Here is a 27,665-nt window from a genome sequence, read left to right as displayed (position 1 = left end):
GGACTTCATTTTCATGTTGTTGACCAATGATGGATGCTTTTGGTTGACCACGGATGGATGCTGCTTTCACGTGAAAAGCATTCCTTGTAGACAACGTGACGTACTTATACATTGTAAATTTGATCGTGGATGTGTGAACGTGCTATTATTTGACAGTATGTGTGCATTTGTGTCCGCGAAGGGACCACCTCGCAGCCTCGCTCGTTAGCAAAGTGGTAGCACTGCAGTAGCCAAGGAAGCTAATGTTGATGCATGATAGAAAAGTTGGTGTGTTTCTTTTTTTATTGAGAACTCTTTGCGCTCCAGAAACCCTCCCGTGTATCACAGCCTGGGACATCCCATCTGTTATTTTATACTCAAATAACCCATGATCTAAACACAAACACAGTAAGTTAACACACTGCTCTGGACACCCTGCCATTTCTATTTGTAGCGTAGCGTCGTTTCACTCTCGGTTAGATGTATTATAGTTAACAAGGCACAGGGTGACGCTCTCTGATCTGTGTCACTCGTCAGGGATGCCCAATGCCAGTTCAAGGCACAGACGGGGTCGCAGAAGCCGGCGGCAGCCCAGGGAAGACCCAGCCAGGAATGAATTGGTTTCTAGATCCCTGGAAAGTGCCCAGCAGTGTCTGTTTAACCAGGATTATGGAACTGCCTTTGTCCACTACCTACTGGTCCTCAACCTTGCCCCTGTGTTGAAGGACTTTGCGAGGGTAACAAAAACTTGATTGTTTATTATGACCAGTCTGCCTTGTACAATTCCAAGCACTGCAGTATCATAGTAAATCTCCCTGTTTTCTTCACTCACTCAAGTGCTTAGCCCCTCTCGGAACCCTACATAAAGCTTTTATTAAATTTGATGGGCGCTTTATAGGTAGGGTCCCTGGTCATGCTAAGATTTTTCAATGCGATTGTTGGAACGCGGATATACACAAACTCATCGTTTAGTCGATCGGCGCGGTATTACGACGCTTTTTATTGTGTTTGTTTACGGATGTGCGAACTATAAGTACCTTACATACCTCTGATAAAATCTCCTGTGTCGCGGAAGCCGTTAAGTATTTTTAATCCATGTTTGATTAAAAATGTCGCTTTGATTTCTTCTTGTTTATTTACCGTTTATTGTACCGCCTCTCGATGTGCGGTTGGCTTTGCGGGCTATGTCCCTGCCTCTGATCTGCTCCGTCATAGCTGTAGCACCACTAGCTAGCCAGATAGGCGGTACAATGAGGTGTCAATAAACAAGGTAGGAAGAAGCGACATTTTTAATCAATCATGGATTAAAAATACTTAACGGCTTCCGCGACACAGGAGATGTGTCGGTATGGTATGTAAGGTACTTATAGTTCGCACATTCGTAAGTCAATACATGAATAAACATGGTAAAAGCGCGCAGAAGTCCGTCTCATGGCGTGTTTACATTGTATTTGTTTGTGCGTAACTGGCGACAGCCCAGCGTGGAGCAGGACCCAATGGGTAAAGTAAACAAAGTATCAGAAACTTTACTACATTCGGGTTCTGCTTGCGGGGCTATCAAGTGCTATGCTTTTATCACTTATCACTCTGGCAAAACAATGTTACTTACTTTGGCCTTGCAGGAATCCTTTAGGTTCACACTCTTCAAATGGGCTGATGAACTTGACTCTGTGGGGCGCATTCAGGACCTCTTTGACTGTTATGAACAAGCTCTGGAACTCTTCCCTGCTGATGAGGTCATCCTTAACAGCATGGGAGAACACTTGTTCAGGTATGGTTCTTGTTGTCTTAGGATAAATTAAAATTACCACGATACTACCGGGAAAGAATATTTGTGTTTATATATATTGTGTTTTGTTTTGAGAAGTTAAGTCAAGTCAATTTAATTTAATTTATAAAGCATGTTCAAAAACAACCAGTGCTGCTGTTGCTAGAATACAAATACAAAACACACCAGGCAAGACTTTATGTTACACAGCATACAATAATTATCAAGACGAGATACAATAGCTGTTGTAAAAACTAGCCACCCACACACACACACACACACACACACACACACACACACACACACATACACACACATAGCTAAGGGAGTGGTTGCACCACTCAAAAATCTAGAGTTGCAAATTGCGGTTAATGGGAGTTTATACAATATGCCCAGCCATTTCTCCATAGAGGGATGAAGAATTTTTAAAAGGCCATGGACAGATGTGTTTTAAGTCTGGATTCAAAAATGTCCAAAGAAGGTGCAGACCTAACGGGCAAAAGTAGGCTGTTCCACTGTTGCATACCGGCAAGGTAGATGCCTATCTCCTGGACTTGTGTAATATCTTACAACAGGGGTCTTCAGAGTTAGTACAGGGAGTCCGTCAAATCTTTGTTTGATGGGGAACATTAGCCCATTCTTAGGAGAGTTGCTGTAGTGAGGGGGGAAAGAGCAGACCAAGCACAGAGTCAACAGTCAAGTTGACTGAGGGTTTAAAAGGTTAACTATCTGAAAATACATGTTAGCATGAATCCAACTATCTATTAAAAGTTTTATCTGCAACACAATTGTATACAATATGTAGCTTCATCTCTCTCTCAGCTAATAGGGTCCTTGGCCTTACAGTACTATGTATAAAAATACTACTTCTTTTTTATATATCATCCAGGATGGGATTCAGAGATGAGGCAGCAGGTCATTTCCATAAAGCTCTGAAGCTGAAACCAGACTATCCAGAAGCCAGGGAGAACTTCTACCGTGTGGCCAACTGGCTGGTGGAACGCTGGCATTTCCTTATGCTCAACGACCGTAGGAGGAACCAGAAGTACCAGCAAGCCATCCAGAAGGCTGTGCAGGGAGGCTGCAGCACTGTACTAGATATAGGTACTGGCACTGGCATCCTTGGGTGAGATATGTTCATTTTAATTTGGTTTTACTCTTTTATTGTGTATTTTATCGTCAAGATATTTGATAGTCAACTAATCCTCAGACTTCTGAACTGGCCAATTTACCAAATGGCCTTAACTCATTAGAGTAAGGCAGAGATGTAAATATATATTTTTGTAGTAATTAGGAAATATGCTAGTTTTAAACTCGACATTATACTGCATTTTTCAGAATGTTCGTGCGTTAACTGTTAACTGCAATTGTTATTCTCATTATTATTATCCATTTGTCCTGAATTTAGCATGTGTGCTAAAAAGGCAGGTGCTGCAGAGGTGTATGCCTGTGAGCTGTCTAAGACCATGTACGAACTAGCCTGTGAGGTGTTGACCGCTAATGGAATGAGTGGTAGCATCCAGATCCTCCACATGAAATCTCTGGAGATGGAAGTGCCTAAGGACATCCCAAAAAGGTCATACTTACATCCAGCTATGTACGAGTCACATATACAACTTACTGTAGGCATGTGTGTATAAACCTTGATAATGATTGTTTCCTTCATACACAGTAAAATGTTAATTTTAACTTAAAGCTATGGGTTGCTTTGGTTTTCATTTATACAACCAAAGTAAAATGAACACTGAGGATTTCCTTTTGTACTTTACCTATGATTGAAGCAGTAGACTCAGGTGTTCTACTGGTGTTTCTCCTCCGCAGGGTGTCATTGGTGGTGACGGAGACTGTAGATGCAGGATTGTTTGGAGAAGGGATTATAGAGAGTCTTATCCACGCCTGGAACCACCTTCTCCTTCCTCCACAGGTAACCTCACAAGATTATTATTGACCTGAATTGTTGTTCACACAATGTAAATTAATAGAAACATATTTAACCTGAAGATGATACATTTGAATTTCAGTTCTCTCATTCTCTGGTCATTTAACATTGATAACTCTAGAACCAAAGTTATCTTATTTTACACAGCTGTCTTTAATTTAGCCCAAGCTTTTGTCTATGTGCTATAATTAAATCAATCAATAAATCAATGAATATACCATGGAAGAGTCATCTTAATTTATTTCCAATATTCAGGCACTACATGTACTGTAGGTATCGCCATCTAGTGGTTTAACTGTGGTAATTCATCTCATTAATGTCACTAATGCAGTCACTTGAGTTCAGACATTTGCTCAAGCCTAAACATTTCTCCAGTTTGTTATTGAATGGTTGGTCTAACATGGGCCCTAGAGCAACTACTGTTATTTTTCCCTCCAGTTTTACGAGTCAATAGAGACTACAGATTCTGTGCTACTGCGCATGAATAAAGATCATGCATCAGTATCTCCCATAGATTATATGTGCAAGTTTGGTGTGCATAACTCAGAATTGAGCTTACCTTTATTATTCATATTATTAACTTTTTCTTTAATTTGGTATTATTTGACTTTCTAAGATCCAAAGAATCAAAACATACCACTCAACAAAGTATAAATAAATAAGTGACAATTTTGGACACCACAATTTGATGGGTAGGTCCACTGAAAAGTATGTGTGGCCGATGTTATGGCCAAGAGTAATTTTTTAATAAAAAACAAATAGTTGGAATGTTTTCAGGACCCCTGAAAACCTATATAATTAGACATCCCCAAGTTCATATTGGCCAATTTAAATGTTTACCCCAACTCCCAGGAGTTGGGTTGGAACAAATTGAGAGGTGATAGTACACAACACCTTTATGAACACATTAATGAAGAAAGCTATTAGTAAGCATTTATTTTCCATATTGGTCACAAATTTAGATAAGTTTCCCTAACTAAGTGTGTAATTCTTACAATGTTTTTGTCCAATCCAACTCCATCCCCTTCACTGAATAAACCTTCCTAAAATTAGTAAAATGCTCTCACAAAATCTAGTCTAAATGTCTAAATATCCATTATCCATGCTCCCTCTGAAAGAACGCTCAGGGAGAGCTCAGGGATCCTTCTCAGACAGGTCGGGTCATCCCAGCTGGAGCCACCGTGTTCGGCATGGCTGTTGAGTGCCTTGAGATCCGCCGTCATCACAGGTAGGCCCCAAATGAAGGAATGAAGTTTACCACCAGCAACCTTTATAATATTATTAAATGTCTGTATGCATCTTCCCACAGTAGTTACATTTTGCTTTGCTACATTTTAAGTATGATATCGAGATATGGTTGAATTGACATATGTCACTTTAACAAGGTTGTTCGTCCTTTAAAATTTAAATGCCTATCCAGATTCCGTGTTTCGGAGGTGGGAGGTCTATCCATGGCTGCAGCAGGGGAGCTACACAGTCCAGTGAGCTGCAACACAGAGCCAGATGAGTCTATGGAGCCATACACCACAGAGAGGCTGAGCAGACTGCCAGGAGGCTACAGGCCTCTCACCCAGCCCTTTACTGCACTTGACATAGATTTCAACAACGTGCAGGTCATCAGAAACACATTTATCTGTTTTTAAAGGTTTATTTCATTTTATGATAAAGTATTGCAAGGAGGTGGTGTGAGGCTGTTGCGTCTGCGTATGGTTCTTCCACCCGTTACTGAGGCTCCTGACTGTTTCAAGGAAAAAACATTAGATTTTCATTATGTCTTGTTCATTCCTTGTTTGTGGGAGCACAGATTATGGCAGTTTTGGCATATTTCATCCCAAAATGCATGAGTGTTACAAATTAGATATCGTAAAGGGAATTAACATGCTTTCCAATATATACAAATCTGATACACCGTCACTAGTACAAGGACAGAGATCCACAAAAACGCAAATCTCCAAATATTTTGAGGTGTTGGTCTTCTCCTTTATCTCACTGCAATGGACTTGTGTCCCTCAATTTATATCACTTTGTCATTTTGCTGTTATACTAACACACTAATGTCCACCAACCAGGAACTGGAGGGTCTAAGCTCTAGGGTGGTTCAGAGAGTCCATCTACCTGTAACCCAGGAGGGAGAACTAGATGCTTTGGCGGTGTGGTTCCAGCTCCACCTGGACAAGGAGAACAGCCTGTCCACAGGACCCCAGGAGGATACCTGCTGGGAGCAAGCCATCTACCCTGTCCAGATCCCCAACAGTAAGAGAGAGCACTGTGCTTTGTTCTTTTATTGAGACATTTTGTTTTACACATCTCGATTTTACACCCACATTACTGTCATGCCTTAAACATGTTTGCTTTTAACAAAGCACATCTACGTGCCATTTAAGTATAGTCAAGCAGCCTAGCATTGTGGCTCCACTTCCTGCAGTGACCGAATACACACAATGTCAGTTTGAAAAAAGAGCAACTTTTGGAAGTACTTTGATTTGAAAGATGCGGTAGTGTATATACTGTATGTAGTTGTAGATTGTGTCATGAAACTGGTATATGAGAATGCAACTGGAGCAATGAGAAAGAACATCCAATACAAACACCTGGACCAGGATGTGAACCTCCGAAGCCAGAGTAACGCTGGATGTGGTATCAAAAATTATGCATGCGCGTGATTGACCTCCAGCCTTCTCATTTAGCCAAAGACAGGAAAATTACATTAGCTGAGTAGTTTCAGGGGAGCCAGTTTTTAGAGAGGAGAGAGAAAAACATAAGAAAACAATCTTACAGGAATACCATTTTGTTCATGTCTTCCTTTTTCAGCACAGCTTTCTTGGCAAGAGCATTTGTGAAACAAAGCACATTGTATAGTACATATAATGGAGTTATGAAGTGGTTACTAGCCTCAATATGTTCTCTTTGATCCATATTTAGTGATTTATTTGCACAATTGAAAATAACATTTCGATAGTGATCCATGTTGGCCGTTGTTGGTTTCTTCTGTAATTGCCCTTCTTTGTTCTTTGTCTATTTCCTATTAATCACAGTCAAATGCTGATCAATTTCATGTTTACTCTTTCTCTGCTGGTTTGTACCATGCATTTCCAGTTTACATCAGATGAGGGCAGTGTATGTTGTGGAAACTTGTGCGTATTCCTTTATGTGGTGTAAGTGAAACATACGTGTACTGTATGTGATTTAATTTCTCTAAAATATGCACTACTCTCACACTCTCCTTTTCTCTGAAATGTCCCATTGTGTCAGGGTTTATAGGGATCCCGTTGATAATAATTTTTATGGTCTGTGACCATATATATATTTATTAAAAAAATATATATTTAAACAGATTTTTGTACATAACAAAAATGTAAAATTGTATACATTTTAAAACAAATGTAAGAAATTCCATAAATCAAAAAATATATAATTGAGAACTAATGAAAATAGCGCTCTACAAGCTCTCATCACGGAGCAAAGTGATGCGATGCGTTGTGCGCTTGTAGATCTGCTATCTTCACTAGTCTGGGTCCTGGGGAGACAACATATTTCTCTTTTGGGTTACAAGCTAAAGGCAGGTTTGGGAACCACTAGTACGATAAAAAAAACTGTCTGATTGAAAGAGTGTTTGTTTACATAAATCGGACGATGCTGAGTAGACTGAAGGTGACTCTTTAGCTCTCTCCACGCCGCGAGGGGTTTTCCAATCGTACCGTGACATATCTACTGATGTTTATGTATATTTAATAAATAATACATTTTTAAATGTATTTTTATTAATAGATTGATTATCAAAGGTTCCAGCAATCCCTAGGGGGCATCATGTATTCAATCAGCTTAGCTTCAGTCGGAGGTCTCTGTGCTGTCCTCGTTGACAGTGACAGCCCTGCTGCAGTGACGTGATGACACAGCGCTCCAGTCTCTCACAGAGCCACTAATTGGCCAGGACAGCGTCATGGGATTTGCCGCCCGCCACCCTTTTTCCTGGTGATAACCGACATCCGTTTCCCGGCCCACCACGTCATGTGCACTGCGATCGCCTGTGACACTCTTTAGTGTTCATGAAATTCTTATAGGTGATAAATATGCATTTTCCCCAAACGCCCACCCTGACGAGCCATGTGCTGACATGAAGACATGAACAGATGTTATTCCAGTAGGATTCCTGTATGTGCATCCCCCCGTCTCTCTCTCACACACACACACACACACACACACACTCACACACTCACTCACCAGTGTTCTTCACCAAGTCAATAACATGAAAATATTACTTCAATAGTTATTTTGTTTTCCTTAAAGGTTCAGCACTGCATTCATACATTAGTTTGTGTAAACGGCTAAACGCGGTGTGTTTGCTCATGGAACACGCAATACAAATTAAATTGATATCACTTGGCATTCATTCATGTTTTCATACATGAAGGTAGGAAATACATCTTCATGAAAACAATTGGCATTGGATATTACGTTTGACCTTTTAGACTTTGAACTGATTTCACTTATCCAGAGTGACATAACAGGTGCAATTGTAGAATACACTACTGCTTCTACATGAGCATTATAAGCATCTGACTGTGAAGAGAATTGAGGAGGAAAATCCAGACTATGAAATATGAATGAGCCTTAAGTCCAAAGGCCTATTCATGAAGAAGTTTTCGGTGAAGAGGTGACCACCGAAAACTACAACATGACGTCACGCCGCGGTGGTCACTGTGTTTTACTGGTCACCTCTTCAACAAAAACTAAACCTTTACACCGACTCCGTTTCACTTAAACTTTTTTACACATAGAATATATGGGTGTTAATCCATTTAATAATTTACAGGAGAGGCAGATAAAGACATCCTCCTGTTGTGTCTCCCCAGGTGTCACCCTGATACCAGGGGACCAACTGATTGTGGAGATCTCCTGTCGAGATGCCTATCTCAGACTCTGCAGCGTTGCCGTGTTGAGAGACGGCCGAGAGCTCCGTCTCGACTCACGTTTGGGGTCTGACCTCGGTACAAACCCTGTTCCACACGCTAACCCAGAGGCGGAGCTGTGCAGTGCACTAGCATGCCTCCAAACCGAGCAGAACCTACCTAAAGACTTGGCCTGCATGCTGGAATGTTCTGAAATTGCCCTGCTGAACAACCAACGCTACCACGAGAGCTTCCGCGTTGCGCTAGCCAAACTGATCGGCAGCCTGAAGGGTGCTCGACACGGCCAGGAGCAAAGGTTGGGGTCTGACGGAACGGATGGAACCTCTGCTAACCTTACCTCTGCCACTGACTCCAGTGAGCTGCTGTATGTGCTGGACGTGTCTGAGGGGTTTTCCCTGCTCTCACTAATCGCTGCCAGCCAGGGCCCGGTGAAGGCTTACAGCTCGGTGGAGAAGACCCAGCAGCAGGAGGTTTTGAGGAGGCTGGCTCAGTCAAATCACGTCCCAGAACAACGCCTGGAGTTCTGGCTCAATTACGTGCAGGACGAGCAGGCCGTGCTCCAGAGGCCCTCTGGAGAGAAACTTTGGAGTGCCATCATCTTGGACTGTGTGGAGACATGTGGCCTTATCAGGCAGAAGCTGATGGAGAAGGCTTCACTGGCCAGGTAAATCGTTACAAGGTGGCCTAATCGTTAAAGAATGGTTCCAACTTTAATCCGAACAGCATTAAAGCAATGCTATACAAGTTTTCCATCGTACTCTTGCTGTTGGTCACGAATGGTACTTCCTCACTAGTTCCAATCAGCTTTCAGTAAATTTGCCATGATTTTATGATTTTCTCTGACCTTAAAACGCCTTCTAAACCTAAACAAGCTAAGCTTACCTGGCATTGCCAGAGTGATGATGTGGATTCACTCACATGATGAACATGTGAGTGCATCCACGTCATCAGTCTTGAAATGCCAGGCTAAAACATAGCCATTTGATTGGTTTGTATTACACAGCCTGCCTGGGAGTAAGTGCTACCGCCGGTGTGACTAAATTCAGGACAAGAAAGGCTGGTCGCACCAGACTACTGGGGAGATGGGGTTCTATCACTGAAATGCGAAATACATTTTATTTCAATTCAAGAAATAGTATTAAATGTTTCTTGTGTCGCATAGTCTCTTGGGGAAAAAAAAGAAAATGTATTTTTCTTTATTGTCTGTGATGTGTATAACAGGTGTCTGTTGGAGGAAGGAGGACGTATTTTCCCACAATCCATTGTGGTGCACGGTATGTTGGTGGAATCAGACACTCTGCTGCTGGAGAGTGCTGTCCAGGGTCAGGAGCCAACGTTAGGCTTCAACATCGCTCCCTTCATCAACCAGTTCACTGTGAGTACTCCTTGATTATCCCATTCTGACCTGAGATCAGATTAAAAAAATGTCTGTTTGAAAATGACAAGCATAACGTAATGCTAACCCCAAAACGGGTTCCCGCCTAAAATGGGTTAAATACATACATATACATACAAAACACACACACACACATAGATACTATAGATAATTGTGATTATAATCATCATACCCAGAAGTTATGCGGGAACGCCTACTGAGCAGCAAAAAACTACTTTCTGGCCTTGACAGCCAATACATCCGAACAGAAAAGTCCTATCTCATTGCATTAAACAACGTTAAACTCCCTTTGCCATGGGCACTCACTTTGCAACTTGATTTGCTCCTCACTTTATGCATGCGCATACCCTCCTCTATTCTATCGACTTACTTTCTTTTTCTTTTGATATAAATGAATATTACCCCGATCAATTATTTGATTTGATTTTTGGTTATTTGTTTTATAATTTGTTTTATATTTGATTAGTTCAATTAAGTATTGCACCCCTAAATCCTACCTAACTGACATTCTCATTTGCAAGTCCTTAACTACCAACGAACAAGCAGCGAGCAGTGACGAGAACCAGGATCAGAGCCATAGCACTAGGCAATGTACTTATAATCTTAGAATAGTGTTTTTAGTGCTTTTAGACAAACTATGTTGCTCTGCAGAGAGGTCACATAATATCTTTCATGTGGCTTTCCGTCTGCAGCACAAGAAACCCTTCTGAACTCTTTTTCTTTATTTGCTCTGGAATTCCTGTCCTCCTTTTTTTTCCCTCCTCGTGCTCTCATTTCACTGCGCCCTCCTCCTCCTCACGGGACAGTAGTTTGTTTTAAGACAGATGTCATCTCCGAGCCCTCACCCCTCGATGGAGGACACTATCTGGCACGACTGTCACACTGGAGAACACACAGCATGGCCCAGGACGTTCCTACCTGAATCCATCAGCACACATTACATCAAACAACTTCAAACAGCCCACATCTCCCAGATCCTCCTCGTCGTAACTGTGACAGGGAGGAGGACACATTCTTTTGTTCTCCAGCTTTAGCGACAGAGACCGTGCTCTTTGTGGCTGCCAGCTTGATTTACTCCCCTCAGCATGAGTCTGTGGCCCAACGTGCTGTACACAGCAGCTGCTGATTCCAGCACTTGTCCCCCCCATTGCTTCAGTTACTCACGAGTTTGATACAGTATTAGGTTAGATTTGATGTGATTAGAGAGCAAAGCGTTCCATCAGTTTGTGCTGAGAAGATACATGCTGACCACCATAGAGGTGGGCAGTGATGTGGACTCATATTGGTCAGTGGGAGTGGGGAGACGGGTGCACTTTTTGGGTGACTAATGTTGCTTTGTGATTATAAATGAGGAGGGTTATGGGGACGATAACATTTTTAATGTTCACTGACATGTAGCCAATATCTATTTGCCACACCGGTGCTGACATCCTCAACAGATACTGCTATGCTGGTGTTATTCTGACTCTGTATAAGTGCTTGCCACCAGCTGAAAGCTATTTAGTATTACTTGTTTTGTAATTACTTCCTTCCACTTTAGGTACCAGTCCATGTGTTTCTGGACTTTTCTACATTGGAGTGCAGGCATCTCAGTGAGTCTGTGGAACTTTTTGTACTGGACCTTATGGAGACCACTGCCAACTACACCACCAGAGACGTCAAGGTATGACATGCATTCATCACATGTAGGGCTGCAACTATCGATTATTTTCTTATTGATTATTCTATCTGTCTTTTGAAGGTTTTCCAAGGAACAGCAAAGTCCCTATGTTTAGAGTACCAGTAGGGGCAAAAGTGGTACTGTTGTGCTAGAAAGTTAGAAACAGAGAGAGAGATAGCGTTGCACTGTTGCCTGCTAATTACAATGAGAGAGAGCGAGAGAGAGAGAGAGAGAGATAGAGAGAGGTGTCTGCTATTTCCCCCACACAGTAACACTGTAATTTTATATAATGCGACCACAGGTCGCATTTCCCGTCAGTCAGTCACTTATTATCTTGGATGGTCTCGTGACATCACGTGACGACATCAGGGATGGAGATCCCTGATGTCATAGTAAATTTGACCTGCTGTCGCAATTAATCCCATATTTGGAGATCCCTGAGGTCATCAATATTGGCCAGCAACTCTACATCTGACCTCAAACCCTTAGCTCTCCAATTCTCCATATATGGATATATGTCAGAACCTGTTCTGACATTCCATATGTTGATCCTTCCCCATCCATGCTTCCTCTTCGATGTCTCACTTTTGATTGATAACTGTCCAATCAAACTCTAGAAGGGCCGGCCACAAAGTCATTAGTGCAGCCACGTTCGGCAGCCGGCGAAAACTAGAGTTCTCAACAGGCCTGAAAATGTAGGCCTTTTATTTAAAGCACCTTGAATAGCCTTTGTGCAAATGAAATAAAATTGCCTTCTAGAGTTCACCATGTTTTGTTCTCCAGGTCCAGGCCACCTCCTCAGGCAGGGTGACTGCAGTCCCCTTCTGGTACCAGGTTCAACTGGACCCTGAGATCAGCATCAGCAGCCTGAGCCAGGACTCTCATTGGAAGCAGGCGGCCGTTGTGTTGCATGACCAGCCTCTGGAAGTCAAGGGTGGGGACTGGGTGTGTCTGCATGTGCAGCTCCACAAGAGCAGCATCTCTATATCGGCCCGCATAGAGAATGAACCTGAGGCCATGTCTGAGTCTGTGGAAGATCTCAGTGCTTTATCTACTCGTAAGATTTAAGGTTTTGTCCAAATCGGCTCCACTTTTTTACAGCTGGGACTAAAGGAGTCGGCTCTGTGAAAGCTTATTTTCAGGATATGTTTGGTGTATAGTTGTTTTCATTTTAAGTAATTGTATATCCTATCCCATACTCATCAATTATTATTGATGAAACAAATTATTTGTCACATGGGAAGTCTCTATAGACTATATATGCTGTGATAATCACCATTCCTTAATTTGTGACCTGCTGTTGTGCTGCTATAGTCTATTTCATATAGCCTGGCTAATAAGCCAGACCGAATCAGCCGTTGGCAAAAAGACAGTGTGATTTGAGTCTGGCTTATTAGCCAGGCTATATTTCATATACTGTATCACACGTTTCAGGAGAAACAGTCAAATTGTCAGACCCCCTCCCTACACCAGTTGATGAATTAAAGTCCTATAAATGCAATTTGGAAATAAAAAAATCTAAATATTGAATTTAAATTGACCTACGTTAATACGTACAACACATGACATTAAGACATTTATTTTTTATTATGTTAGGCATTTTTATTTACAAAGATTTGTAAAATGCTAAGAGTGACACACCTACCCAATTTGGGTGGTACATTACTGTATGATTTTCAATGTGTAGACTGCCGTTAACATTTACATAGTCTAGAGAAGAGGGTCATATTCCAGTAACAACAGTTGGGACACTTACAATGGTGATTACCCTCATAGTATAAAATTCATCCCTAGCTGTAGATTCAAGCCCAAAATATGTGTAACATACTAACATTCTGTTGTATTTTTCATGCTTTTACCATTTTATTTGTAAAGTATGTTTGAATGATGATCTGTCATTTATAAGTTGGTCATTTCTGTGTTGAAATGTAACTTTGTTATGGATACATACAGTAATAGCTGTTATGGATGTCGTTTTTTATGGACGATAGAAACACTTTCAATGTGATTGTGGAACAATTTAATCTGATGAAAGATAAAGTGGATGTTTATTTGAACATCACAAGTGTCTGAGCAAAAACAAAACATGGAATATCAAAGTGCACACACAGTAAAGCAGTTAACTCGAGTGTATGGGTCCATTTTTACACTCCGATTTAAATGAACATTTACTGAATAACCGGTTATCCTGAAATATTTAGATGCTTTGACAGTTACGTGTCAGGTAAGGCAATGCAACACGCAGCTGCACAGTGCACCACTGCTGATAAGGATTCAACATAATTGACAACAATATACTTAGCTCTCAACATGGATAATTGACAAGACTGATACACTGTACATTAAAGGCGATCAATATTTGTGCACAAATATCACAATGACAAACTGATTTCAAAACATAGACAGCATAACAAATGACATGGATAGAAGCATTTCTATCCTTGCATGCCTTATTACTTTGTCAGCTATTAGTCAAATGAAACGCATCCTGGGATTATTAACTGTACACTGTAGTTGATAGTGGATGGACTAGTTCCACGGCACATAGGACAAGGCATTATTACCATACCATTACAAGCATAAGCCAATACAGTCTTTGTGCTACATAGTACACAATGGTTCAGTGCTTTGACCACATTTATAGCCCAGTTCCAGCCCTCACGTAATGGGGACTGCCCATAATTCCCACATACCATTACGCTTTTCGTGCAGTTTGGGACGGGGTTAGTAATGCGGCGAGTCAGACCAATGCACCATCGGACTAATAATGCAGCAAATGCATAATACTGTATCACAGTAGTAGCAAGACCGGGTTAGAAAATCTATACCAGCTTTTGCCAAGGCTGTAGGTGTTTGGACACGTGAGCATGATCTTTAATATTATTCGCCTACAAATGATTATTTACTCACCCTCATGCCAGTTGAAACTTGAAACAGATTCAGTTTTTCTTTTTCTACTTCATGCCCATTAATTGCCTCCATGGGTTTGCTTTAGTAGCTATTAACAGTATATTATATAACTGAATAGCAAAGGGCTTGTTTAGAAATAACTGAACATAATCTAAGTGTCACCCCGTAATTGGGATCTCTCCAAAGAGCCAGTGTTTCCCTGTCAGAACCTTGTGCAAGAAAGTTGAGAAAATGTTTGTACCTGCTCAACTCAATACAAGTCCCTCCTGAATGAAATAGTTTACAGACAAAAGTAACAAGTCATCAAGGAGAAAACTCTGAGTGCTGTCCCGTAACTTTCTTTAGTGCCCCTACTAAACATTCTTAGAGCTGTCATTGACAGAGGTCCATATGTAATTGCATTTTTAGGGAATGTCTTTTACCACTCTGCTAATGTGCTTTTATTTCTTTGCATTTTTAACACATCACTCGTTGGTTTTGTTTTGGTCATTTCGGATTAGATTGAAAGGAAATGACAGTTTCCTGCCCAACTGTGTTCAGTAGAGCCTTCTAGGTAATAATGATAAGATCTGCCTCGGCTGGCTCTTTGGTGTCTTCAACCTCTTCAGGTCGGGCCTCATGTCCTTCCTCCTCCCAAGGGCAGCTAAGCCCAGCAGGGGCCGAGCGGGAGTGTGGTGTGAGGGTTCTGCCCAGGCCCTGGTACCGACCCTTGGGGGATGTCGGGTTAGATGTGGTCTCGGTGGCAACAGCATCTTGGGAGCCCGCGGAGAGCAGACCAGATCGTTCACCGTCATCCTCAGCCTCGCCAAAATAGGTCGTCTTTGGACGACCCATAACTGTTCTCCCTGTTTAGGAAAAAAAACACTTGGAATTTACTTATGGACATATTGGAAAAGACAATTTTGTAAAAAATATTGTAAATACATTCATGGTAGCATTAGCTAGCCACTACTCACCAACATTGCGAACTTGTTCAGAGATGTCTGCTCTGACATCAGAGACGTCCCACATGGCCATGAAGGAGTCGAAGCAGGAGCCCTCCTCAGCCTCCTGAATGTAAGGCTTGTAGGTGAAGCTGAAGTGATGGGCAATGGCTGCTAGGAACATCTCCACACAGATGATAAAATCCTGGATGGAACAAGAGAAGTCTGTCATGATTGCTTTGGTTGGAACCGACTCAAATTGACTACCGGTACCTATATAGTTATAAGAGATAAGATGACACAAATTACTAGTTTGCGCAGAAAGAGGAAAAAAGCATTTTAGCTTGTAAAAACATTTACCCTAACAAAGCAACACAAATGTAGACAACAAAAACACACATAGTATATACATACATACATATATAGTGCATTATAGAATATATTGTCACAGGAAACTAGTTTACAAAGGACATTATATCTCTGCTGTTAGAAACCACCTAACTCCAAAATGTAAATTTTTCAGGAAATGATAAACCATCCAGCTCAAGTGGAGTTAGGTTTTTGTAGTGCTTTTTAATGCTTTTTAATACTTTTCATTGGTTCAATATTTTTTTAACCAACACACAGACAAAGGGTGTTAAATAGCACTGATTTATGAAAAACAATTATTAAAAAAAGGTTAGGTGGTTTCTCCTGACAGCAACAGATATTGGAACTGTTTGATTAACAATTATAACCCTGTTGTATACTGTGTCACTCAGTTCAGACACATTTCAGGTGTACCTGTAGGCCAGTAGCCACAGCCTCAATGCTTTTCCAGTCCCATGTCTCTGAGATCACACCCACCTTCACCAGGAAGGCAATGAACACAGCTTGCCTGAGACATGAGAATTCAAGTTCACAAAATTGTAACAATCAATTCTGATCTCTGCAGCCAAAGCAGGAACTGATTAGTTAACGTCAGTGCAAATCAATTAACAGCATATTTGCCTAACTACACATGCAAAGTGTGGAGAATATGGCGACTGGCGTGTACAGGCCAAACTGCTACCATAGATATCTATGGGTGATGAAAACACAACTGTGTTCTATTTTATGAATCAGGAAGAAAAAGTATCGATATAATAAAACATAGGAAAAAAAACCATAACAAGAGGTAGAAATACAGATACTAATAAATACAGAGTCTAAGTGGCCATTTAAGTTTGAACAGACACTTACCAGAAGGACACAAACACCACCATTTTGACACATAGGAACTTGCCCACTGGTCTGATGGGGCTGAGCTCCTCTCTCAGAGCCTTGTAAAACAAGACTAGACAATACATGGCAAACTGGGATTGGCAGACGATGTAGTTCCAAAGAGTGAGAGAACAATGGAGAACAAAGGAAATATACATGAGATTGTTGCATTAATAACTTTTTAGATATGCTTCTAATAAAAAAGCGGTGATGGTAATAAAGTGTGCATACCGGTACTTCTAGCCTGTCTATTAAAGAAGACTTCACCCATTTTCAACCTTATATCATGTTGATTATAAATTGATCCTCATCATAAAATAGCAATGGACAGCTCCGAAACCTGGATACCAATGACATCATCGATGGGAATTCAAAGCCAATACAAACTACCGTATTTCTCTTCCTGGAAAATTTAAATTCAATTAAATAGAAGCCATTACATTAATAATAAAACGATGTCACTGCCTGGTAGGCAGGTGTCTGACCGCTGAGACAAAGGGCGCAGACAGAAATGGTGCCATCTTATAACAAAGATTTGTGAGGACCAATTACAGTATTATGAAGAATTAAAATGGGTGAAGTGGACCTTTAACAAAATAGAAAAAGGCTTAACATACACAATGTAATACCGGGCTGGAGCTTCAGTAAAATCACCTCAATAAATGTACCCAGAAGCATGTAATTGCATATTAGATTAGCATGCTGCTAGCACAATGGTACTGTATGGGGTCTTACTAGAAGCAGAAAATACATTAAGATTATGCTGTAATCCAGTGTCTTAATTACCAGCTGGGACATATTGTTGAAGATAACCAGGTAGGTCCAAGCGTTTTTTGAGCTGAAGTTGCCTTCATCATATACGCCACATAGCTGACATATCCTGCATGGTGGAGAGAACCCGGGAGGTCAAAGATTGGAACAAGAGGAGGTAATGTACCCAGTTGAATGATGCCACTTCTTAGGGATGTATTGTTTGTAGACAGACTGTATGTACTGTAGTTTGGTGAAATGCATTTAATGAACGACATTAAAAGGAGCACTAGGCCAAAGTTTGTGTTAGTTTTCATGTACAGTTTAAAAAACAGAAGGGTAAAAACCTGGCAGGCTACTATAGTATAATATACTGGTTCCCAAACACTGGGTTGGGACCTTAGAGTATATATACAATAGAGAAGGCACCCAAGTTCTCCTCCCGTCCACTTGCATTGAGTTGCTCAGAAGCGCATGAGGCGAATCCACTCCTCCTTCCGGTTTAGGAGCCCTGTGCATTCTGGATTTTTGCCCTCAAACACATGAACGCGCGACGACCGACACATGAACTAGCATCGTGCGTGTGTGCGTGTGCGTGCTACTCGTGGTGAACGCGCATCGCTATGTTGTCTATATCTCAGGCTCTGACGTGACCTAGCATCTAGCCGAGCTGAGTGGCTAGCGCAGTAAAGGCTAGTGGTTTTGAGGTGGCCTTTTGCGTCATACAAAGTGAAAGTGTAATAAAAAAAATTATTTTATTGCTCGAAAAGCTTCCTTACAATGACATTGAGTTGACGTGTAGGTCTTAGGGTAAGCTGTTGCATAATCGCTATTTCGCACTCGGAGTTCCATGCTGCGGCAGAGAGCTGGGATGCAGCCCTGCTCACGTCCGTTTGTCCCCTCTCACCGGCCGGGCACAGCCTAGTGCGCACACGGTATAGCCTCTGGTAGTCATGCAGGCTGCTCTCAGCCGGTCGGACTCTAAATGTGTGAAAATAAAATGTATATAACGTACTCAAATGTGTTAGTTTTACCAATATTGTTTGTTCATGTGAAATGTTTGTTTATGCATAATGAATTGATGAGAAGGCACATCAAAACGGGGAAATTGCCGTACTCTTTGAGTGTGTGTAAACGTATGTTTTCTCATGCCAATAAAGCCCATTGAATTGAATTGAATTGAGTGTGACTCTGTACCAAATAATAAATTGCCTCAACTGATCGTCTGACCTGTCCTAGATTATAAGCCATGAAAATATTCTGCATTCTTTCCCATTCTGCAGCAAGGGGCGATATAATGCTGTGATTCATTCCACTTTACTGACCGTTTCATTGCCTATATGTCCGATTGTCCGTCATGAGTGTGTCAAAAACACACTTAAACTCGCTTCAAGAGATTAAGCCAAAATACTGTGTCTGTGTTTTGTTGGTATTTTCAAGGGGTGCCAGCCCCTCCTATGCCCAGCTTTGTGTTTGTGTGTACCACATAGTGATGATTTCATTGACTGAGCACGGAATGTGATGTATGATGATAAGAGTGCCCCTCACTTCAATGTATATTCTATCCAATGGATAATTGGATAATTCTATCCAGAATAGAGCCATACTGTGTTGATGTTTGTATGATTGTATGATGATGATTGTATGATTACTTCATCTTCTGGTTTAAGCTGGGACACCTGTGACCTTCAAGCTAAAATTTAAATTACAGGGAGACAATCTTACCACAACATGCAGCTTACTCAATCGGTTAAGACATACATTTATTGTTTCATTCTCATTCTGTTCTCATTGGATATCAGAACTGGATATCATCATGTCAAAACTATGCGTCTTCATGATCATTTTTGTGGAATCACATGGACTATAAAAAAATAATGTGTTTTGTCTTTTAGGTATTTTAATTCTGGTAATAATAGAAATATTCTAAAATATATAACATAATCTAATCTGGTGAACATATAGTACAAGTGCCTAATGAAATATATCGATTATCTAAACAAACGAGTACAAGCTCACAGCATGTGAGCTTTCCATTTTCTTTAGCTATTTAATGTAAAACAAAGTGGTTAATGAAATATATCCAGCATATGGTGTCATGTTCCTGAACCAGGTTTTAACAATTCACCTCTGAATGTTAAATGGGGATTGGAAAAAAAAACAGATTCCATGTGACCTGTCCATTTAGACTTATTTAAACAAATCAGATTCCAATCTGGATGTGGCACAGATAGATCTGATTCAGGCTAGATTTGGCTGTCAGTGTAAATGGTGCCTAAGGGAAATGTGTTCTCCACTGACCTTAGAGTATATATACTCTAAGGCACTGACCCCCCCTAGTGTCCAAGTTCACTTATTCTGTTAATAGGACCCAAGGAAGATATTTAGTTAAAAATGTTTAAAAGAAAACGTTAAATATTCTGATAGTAAGCATTGCCATAGCATCCCATCAGGAAGGAGTACCTTGGATGTACAGTATTCCAGTCCCACTGTTGTTTATCCAGTGTGAATAATAGATTATTTTAAAAATCATTGCAATTTGATCTGTGACTTTTGCAGAACCCAATGTTTTAATTCAGAGGTTGGTTTAAAATGAAAGCATTTTGATTATCTCGGTAAGCACATCAATACGAATCTGGGTTATTATTGTGGTTATCTTAGCACTTCATCATGGATTCCTTGGGTGAAATTCCCAGTTTTACACTTCACATGTGACATAGAGAAATTCTTCCTTGATCTCCACCTTTTCTTAACTGCACTTTGTCCAAACAGAATAAATGTAATTTACACACTTAACCATAATTTGATTTTAATTGGAAAATTGATCATTTTCAGTGTTATGGAATAATTTAACCATTGATTTTAGACTGTAACGAGACGGCACTGCACAGAGCTCCACGACCACCAGTCAATCATTCAACCTCTGCCCAGGGATGGAGGCTTGAAGACGGGGTAGATGGAGAGACATACGCCTGGCAGAAAATGACTTTCGCCTACTTGTAGGTTATCAAACCATGTATTTATATCGGTAAATAATCATGTTGATGCTAAATCAACATTAACATTTCATGTACAGCTGCTATTTAAAAAAAAAAAAAAAGAATTCGGACTCGGGAGTTCTACAGCAGAAGCCTATGGTAAGTGAATGGGAAGTCCCTGGCCGTCAAAATGACATAAGCGATCTTTATAATCTTAATAGTTGGTCACAAACCAACTATTTTACAAGAACAATATTGATGTAACTAGAGATTAGACAAATTATCTATATTTTATATACACAGAATAATAAGTAATGAGCAAAAGTCCTGATGTGACATTTCCTGGTTTTAATGCGGTCGGTCTCTCAGCGCTCCGCTCTGGGGCAGAGCTCAGAGAGCTGGCTGAAATTTGCTGGAGTGGGCGGAGCCTAGTGCGCGTTCATGTGTTTGAGGGCAAAACCTTACCAAACTGCAATACCTTTTTCGGCCACTATGTCCATTGCGCTTCAAGATTTCCTCTGGGTGTCTTCTCTATTGTATATATACTCTAAGGTTGGGACCCATTCCTGGATTGCGGACACATTATGGGTGACCTTATTTTTTGTTTCCTAAATTTGGGTTTTCATTATTTCAAAACATTTTCAAAAAACATTCCCAAAAATGTGTTTCTTGAATTAAAAACAAATTTAATTTTTTAATTTTTTTCATTAATTTCATTAAGAAATAAAAATAAATGCCATAAATTAGAAAACAAACGTTAAAGTAGTGAAAATAGTCGATCTACATATGAGCTTGAAGATCTACTATTTTCGTCCCAGGCAAACATCTAATTTATTTTTTGGGTCACAGGCTAAAAGGTTTGGGAACATCTGGTATAAGGTTTACTGTGTACTGTCTATAAACATTAAAGGAGTGATTCAGTGATTTGGGGGATTTGGAAAACCACCCGGTACGCCCCGGTAACAAGATGTGCACATGCACACACTACAGTGGGGGGACACTCAACAGGCCAACAGCGCACACCCGCCCCCGCTCGATCATGATTGGCGGAAGGCACCTCTTCATCCTGATTGGATGAAGGCTGGGCCACCTAGCCAAAAATGAAACCTATGGTTTTTATTGACCCCAGGGGTTAACTGGGGACAGGGAGGTGTATTTAAAATAATATACCTTTAAATACACCACCATGGTAATTGTACATAAAATTGAAATTTAATAATAGGCGTGTTAGAATTTACTTTGACACACCAAATACCCACAATAGAGCAGTATAAATGGCACCACAAACCTACGTCACATCGCCAATCCGACTGACACAGTATGTCTGAGCCATGGTGTCAGGGGCTTTGTCAGAGTACCTATTGTAACCGCATGTCTGCTGTCCTTTTGTGCCCATATATGGAGATCTCCCGCCCGCCCTCCCAGCCCGCCCTCCCATTAGCCATTAGCAAATTTTAATATAGCATTAACGCACGCAACAGCCTCTCACGTCCCACCAGGCAGCACTGTGCCCAATCTGCAGGTACAGCTACGGCCATGTCAAAAGACCCGACCCTGAACACCCAACAAACGCAATCCTTCACTTCGACCAAAACGTTGGAAACACACCTGGTGATGATGAATGTACAAGCATAGGCAGAAATCAACGGTATTGGCAATGCTTGCACATTGACACAGCTAAATTCAACATATTATCAATTTTATTAGCTGCAGCTGTGTTGATTCCATCAAGGTGTATAAGGTCAGTATGCCGTGTTTTACCCTTCAGTCATTTTTAACCTGCACAGGAAAGGGAACCTACTAAAACAGCCTAGGATTTCATGCTCCTTTAAAGTAGCAATAAGTAAACTAGCAGTAAAGTAGTAGCTAATATATGTATTTTTGTATACAATGCAGTCACATGAGCTACCAAGAAGCATCAGTATCCACTAGCAACCGTGTCATCAAGGCCATTTCATACACATACTTACAATGCAATAACTGTAGTGACTGGTCTTACAACTGTGTACTGCAACACTCCCAGTTTACATCTCAATAGCAGGACCCTGCAAGAAAATGCAAAATACATATATTAGTGCATAATGTAGATTGTTTGGAAAACCCAATACTGGAGGTTATGGATATGGATACATACAGTAACTTTATTATTTTACTTGTAATATGTACACAACAGGTGACAGTATAAACATTTCTTTATCTTCTAGGACTATGGATTTGACATTGTACTACTGAATATAGCTTTTTTTTTTTGCAATTATTGTATATTTCTGCCTGGTACCTGCTGGCATCTATATGACAAACATTTAGCAATTATGCTACAGCAGGCCCACTACTTGCAGGGGTTAATGTTAAACGATTCAAATAGCACCGCATTCTAAAATGCCGTGTAAACAAATGCTGTTGTGCTCGCGGCAAGTGCATATTTTCTTAAATGAGAACACACGGTTGGTCTCGTGAAGTCCTCTGGTCCTAATCAGATACAGACACGCATGTTAACTGATTTCTGAGGTTGGCCAATTGGGGCTAATTTGAAGTAGATGAATGTCAGTGAAGGCCTCCTTCAACCCAACAGCTTTCAAATAAATATTCAAGAAACAGAGGGAACTGCACATTGGCGTTTACTTTGAGAAATCTCTCTTGCTTCTAATGTTTCAGTGCTCGGTCCAAGGCATACATACTTTTCTGAGAGATTACAGGATCATGTGATCATGCTGACGTATAAAAACAAAACTCTGCATCTGTATTAAAACCGACTAAATTTCCCTCTGGGGGGGGGGGGGGATCAATAATGGTTTTGCTAGGATTACTTAGCTTAAATGTCTCTGACATGATATCCAAGATTATCAAATTATTATTATATATTTCTTTCAATTGTAGGGTTTGGCTGGTTTAACGAACAAGGTTTATTTTAAATTATAGTATCTTATAGGGATACAGCAGATGTCTTAACTAAGATGATGCTCATTCCAAGACTCGCTGATGCTCTTTAGAGTACATACAGTATTGCAGTGGGCCGCACATAATAAATAGAGATTTATTAGACATTATTAGCGAGACTCAATGGAGTGTTTCCAAAGAAGGAAAATAATTTGCCGATAAGACATACTGGTATTCACATTTCAAATGCATTTCAGGACCGTTCTTCCTGTTTTCATGGCAAATTATTGCCTCTATACTTCTGAGTGATTCTCTGCTCTTCAGTCCCATGACAAAACATGTACTTATATAGAGAAGTCACAAGGCATGTTAAATAAGCGTGGATAATGTTACAATTTGTCTAATCAACATGTCAAATGTACTTGTGGAATTGTGGACTTCTCATGAACAAAACGATACAGACATGTTGATAATCAGAAAACGTATAGCCGCTCAAACACGATACATGTCAACTGCAAGAAGATATGAGTGAAAATGGCTTTCAGTATCTTTGACAGAGGAGAAATAAACGGATCTAATGTTCTTTTCCAATAAACGGATCTAATGTTCTTTTCCATTAAATCAGTACCAACATGATTTTTCGAACCAAAACGTCAGTGTCAGAGTCACCTCGCAGGTACTGTACATCTTTGTAATTGTTAGATCATGGATTTGGTTTTGTAAATGTGGTTTGTAAACGGTGTGCTGTATGCTATATCCTACATTTTGTGAAAGGAAATAATGTTTTTCTTAGTCGCTTTGGTATATTTTGAATAGTGACATCTCAAAACTACATCTAGACACTTGTCTTGTACAAACCATAAAAGCAATTTCACATGTTTTCAAACTAATTGTCTGACGTTTCCTACATTATCAATTGTTCATGCCATGTTGATCAAAATGTAATACCCCGCAATTACACGCAAAATGGTCCAGCCTTGGCTGTGCTATATATAAATGTGCTATAGAAATAAAGATTGATTCGATTTGATTTGATATTTTTTTTTGGAAATGTGTCCTGAATTTAAGTCTTTTGTGACTTCCACTACAGAAACGGAAAGTGAAGTGTTAGATCAACCAATGACCAGTTCTCTAAAATAGCTGAGGTGTATCTCATCAAGGGATTGTAATTGCATTATGGAAGCTATCTGTTGTGATGTGGATGAGAATTTGTAGCCACGCCAGGAGTTATAGAAAACATATGCTGTAATTTCCCCATATAGCACTGTAGTATGTACAGTTCTGCCTAAGAATATAGTCTTATGTTTACATTTCTCTTTTTTCCCCTTTGTGCTATGCAGTGTTGTAGAATAATCTTGATTCTTTTCTATATTGCAACGACATGAATCCTTTCCAATCACCTGTGATCAATCTCCCATATACAGTAATGTGTAACTTTGTACTGGTGAAATTGATGTATGCAAAACTGTAGCCATTATGTGCATCAGTTATATTGACAACATATCTAAGCATTTTGACTATCTTGTTTATACATGATGTTCATTGGCATAAACATGCCAATAAAAGGATTTTGAGCAAATTATGGTTTTTGCAGGTAAATCTTTGTGTGGTGCCGTTAGTGTTAATGAATTGTTTTTGGGAAAGTTCAAGGACGATTTAAGAAACGCACAGCTGAGGAAAAACCGCAAGACTCCAGCCACAGTAGATGCATAGAAGAATAGGTTAATAAATATTAACTTATTTCTGTCGGCTCTGACATTTGTGAAGTTGCATGCTGAAGAAACTGTTGGTCTGTAATGTTTTTTGTTGTGCTTTCTCTTTGCATTTCTACTGTCTTAGTGATGTGTCTAAACCATATCTAATAGTAACAGCAGTAGTAGTAGTAGTAGTAATAAATAGGAGCACCGAAGTCTGACGTCAATATCGGTAGAGGGCGCAAATCCACAGGTTCATGTACTTTATATTTGCATTGTAATCCCCATAGGGGGATTTTAGATCGCATCATATAATAACTGTGAAAAATAAACAAATCATCCATTCCGCTTCACTCATATGGATATGAAGAATCAACTGACTGACTTGTTACTGCTACTGAATTAGTTACATTTTCGCTAGAAACAGACTGTATCATATATGAGTGACGGTCACAAACGATACAGAGACACCTCCCTGACAATAACGCAGAGATAGGTTGATAATTTTTGGTCCACAACGCTTATATGAAACAATTTTAAGATGGGCCCATGTTATTCTCCATAGAGAAGTTACTTCCATGAACCAGGGGAATCGAGGGGACGAGCGAGTGACGTCAGGACTTCAGCGCTCTATAGCAGTATTATAAAAGGTATATCTCTCCAGGAAACTCACTCTCCCATCGGCCAGGGTGGACACCAGCAGAGAGGAGGCAGGTGTTTCTGCTGTTCCTGGACCTCCAGCATCAGGACCAGGTTGGGATACTGGCGGCCCAGATAATTCAACAGGAAGGTCATGAAGTTGTAGATCACATAGGCCTCATAGCACTCTCTGCACGTGTCCACATAAATTGCTATATTGGGGTACTTCAATGCAATCCACTATAAGATAAGGAGAGAGACAATGTTGTGGATTAAAGGCCAGTAAGTAACCATGAAACATTCAGAAGTCACACAACCTTCAGTGCTCATCCGTTTAGGATAACTTGGATGGATTTTTCTCCCAAAGAAAATTCCAAACAAAACGTGTATATGAACGGAATGCAAAATAGGTTTCCCTGTACTACACACAACTTACACTGTCCATGCTGTAGATTGGTACCATCCATAATATCCTAAAGACAAAACAAAATACACAATAAGTCTCACACATGCAACAACAACATAAGGCACACACTTGTATTACTACTACTACTAAACCTTTGACCATTCATTGTACCTGATAATTGGCTTCTGAAGTTCAGGCTGAGTGTAATGCACCAGATGCTGCAAGATGCCCCATAGTGATATGGGAATAGTCATGAAGACAAATATCCCTGCGATGAACCATGCTTTGTTATGAGTGGTCACCTGAAAGACATAAGAAATAGCATCAAACCGTTTTTTACCTGAACAGACACTCAGGCACTCTGTCAACACAATCACTTCATTGTGGATACAATATTGTCAGAGTGCATTGAGTGAATGAAAGGACTCCTGGGTAAACTCTTTTGGATAAAGGAAGAGTGTGTCTGTACTCTGTACCTGAAAAGTCTGGGGCTAGGGCTGGCCCCTCATTGTGAAATTAACTACTTTTTTAGTAAAAATAAAAGTATGCTTTGGGAAATGGTCTGAAATAATGTAAACAATACAAGTAAGCCTACATCATTATCAGACCTAAATGTATTGAACTTTTTGTTTATGCCATAATGTCTGGCTATCCACAGCTTTTAAAGTCTCGCACAGCCAGACAACTTCCACATTCTCAGATTTGAAAACAGTCTCCAGTCAACAGTCTGGCCATGCGAAACTACTGAAATATTGGGTGGCACTGTGGCAGGCCTTGAATATTTAAGCATGTTCAAATCATTTGTATCCGTTTAGGTGCACAGACTTCTCAGGTGCCCACTCTTCCTCCTAAGCAGTGGAGTCGTTCACCCTGGCCATGAGTTGTCTACATTCATAATAATCATCACATCAAGATCTTTGCTTCCCATCTAAAAAACAACAACAAGCCAATCCACATTCGTTAAATTTAGCCAAGATTACAAAACAACTAACCTCTGACTTCTGTAGCTCCCAAATGCATAGCGGTAGAACGACAAGCAATAACAAGATATACAACAAAATAACCAGCGGGCGAATCCATCTCCTCCAGTTCCCACAGGTACACGGCATCTTACGATATTTAGGATATCGAAGCCTTCACAGCTGGCCACAGGACAGTGACCACTAAATTCTAACAATAAAAATGTGGACTTGCCGACCAGCACTTGACACATTCGGCCAGCAACAACCGTTGTGATGTAAAAGAAAAATCCCTTAGGTCAAAATAGTACTAACTATAACGTTAGCTGACAACCCAAAGCTAAGTTTCATTCATAGAAAGATGTTGAATAATTATTAGATTGTATTACTCGCTATTTTAGCAAGCTAGATAGTGAAGCTAACATTAGCTCGTCAGCTGACTCGTCGCGTAAACAAAACCCCATGACTCCACCATGCTTCTTCAAACACGGGGAAGGTCCACAGTCTTACTTTTCAGAACAGTTGTAGTCAAATAATGAAATATGACTACAATAAAATATCAATTGGGTAAATGTAGGTAATTCGCTGTTTTCTACCCGCAGCTGAAAGTTTTAGCATAACTGTTGATTCGTGTT

The 27,665-nt window shown here is 40.4% G+C and overlaps 2 protein-coding genes across 3 annotated transcripts; one reads left to right on the top strand and one right to left on the bottom strand.

The window, feature by feature from the left end:
• Nucleotides 1–12: 12 nt before the first annotated feature.
• prmt9 (protein arginine methyltransferase 9) lies at nucleotides 13–13,780 on the top strand. Its single transcript, XM_080759386.1, has 13 exons — nucleotides 13–387; nucleotides 517–716; nucleotides 1,602–1,750; nucleotides 2,637–2,873; nucleotides 3,156–3,323; nucleotides 3,569–3,671; nucleotides 4,805–4,914; nucleotides 5,107–5,299; nucleotides 5,756–5,939; nucleotides 8,540–9,260; nucleotides 9,818–9,971; nucleotides 11,533–11,655; nucleotides 12,436–13,780. Exons 2-13 carry the CDS (start codon nucleotides 519–521, stop codon nucleotides 12,718–12,720), a joined length of 2,625 nt encoding a protein of 874 aa, XP_080615512.1. The 5' UTR covers nucleotides 13–387; nucleotides 517–518; the 3' UTR covers nucleotides 12,721–13,780.
• Nucleotides 13,656–27,665, bottom strand: tmem184c (transmembrane protein 184C). Of its 2 annotated transcripts, none has more exons than XM_080759387.1 (10): nucleotides 27,064–27,665; nucleotides 26,243–26,373; nucleotides 26,102–26,138; nucleotides 25,700–25,905; nucleotides 22,426–22,500; nucleotides 17,514–17,607; nucleotides 16,707–16,819; nucleotides 16,269–16,362; nucleotides 15,519–15,690; nucleotides 13,656–15,407 (listed from the first exon to the last, which is right to left on the bottom strand). In XM_080759387.1, the coding sequence occupies exons 1-10, from the start codon at nucleotides 27,178–27,180 to the stop codon at nucleotides 15,112–15,114; spliced, it is 1,335 nt and encodes a 444-aa protein (XP_080615513.1). In that variant the 5' UTR covers nucleotides 27,181–27,665; the 3' UTR covers nucleotides 13,656–15,111. The 2 variants fall into 2 exon arrangements, with proteins under 2 accessions (XP_080615513.1, XP_080615514.1); XM_080759388.1 differs by having other exon boundaries at nucleotides 27,541–27,663.

This window comes from Protomyctophum bolini (assembly GCF_963924005.1).
Source record: "Protomyctophum bolini genome assembly, chromosome: 3".
Taxonomy (NCBI): domain Eukaryota; kingdom Metazoa; phylum Chordata; class Actinopteri; order Myctophiformes; family Myctophidae; genus Protomyctophum; species Protomyctophum bolini.
Note: the sequence above shows the minus strand (reverse complement) of the source record. Positions and strands in the feature narration are given on the sequence as shown.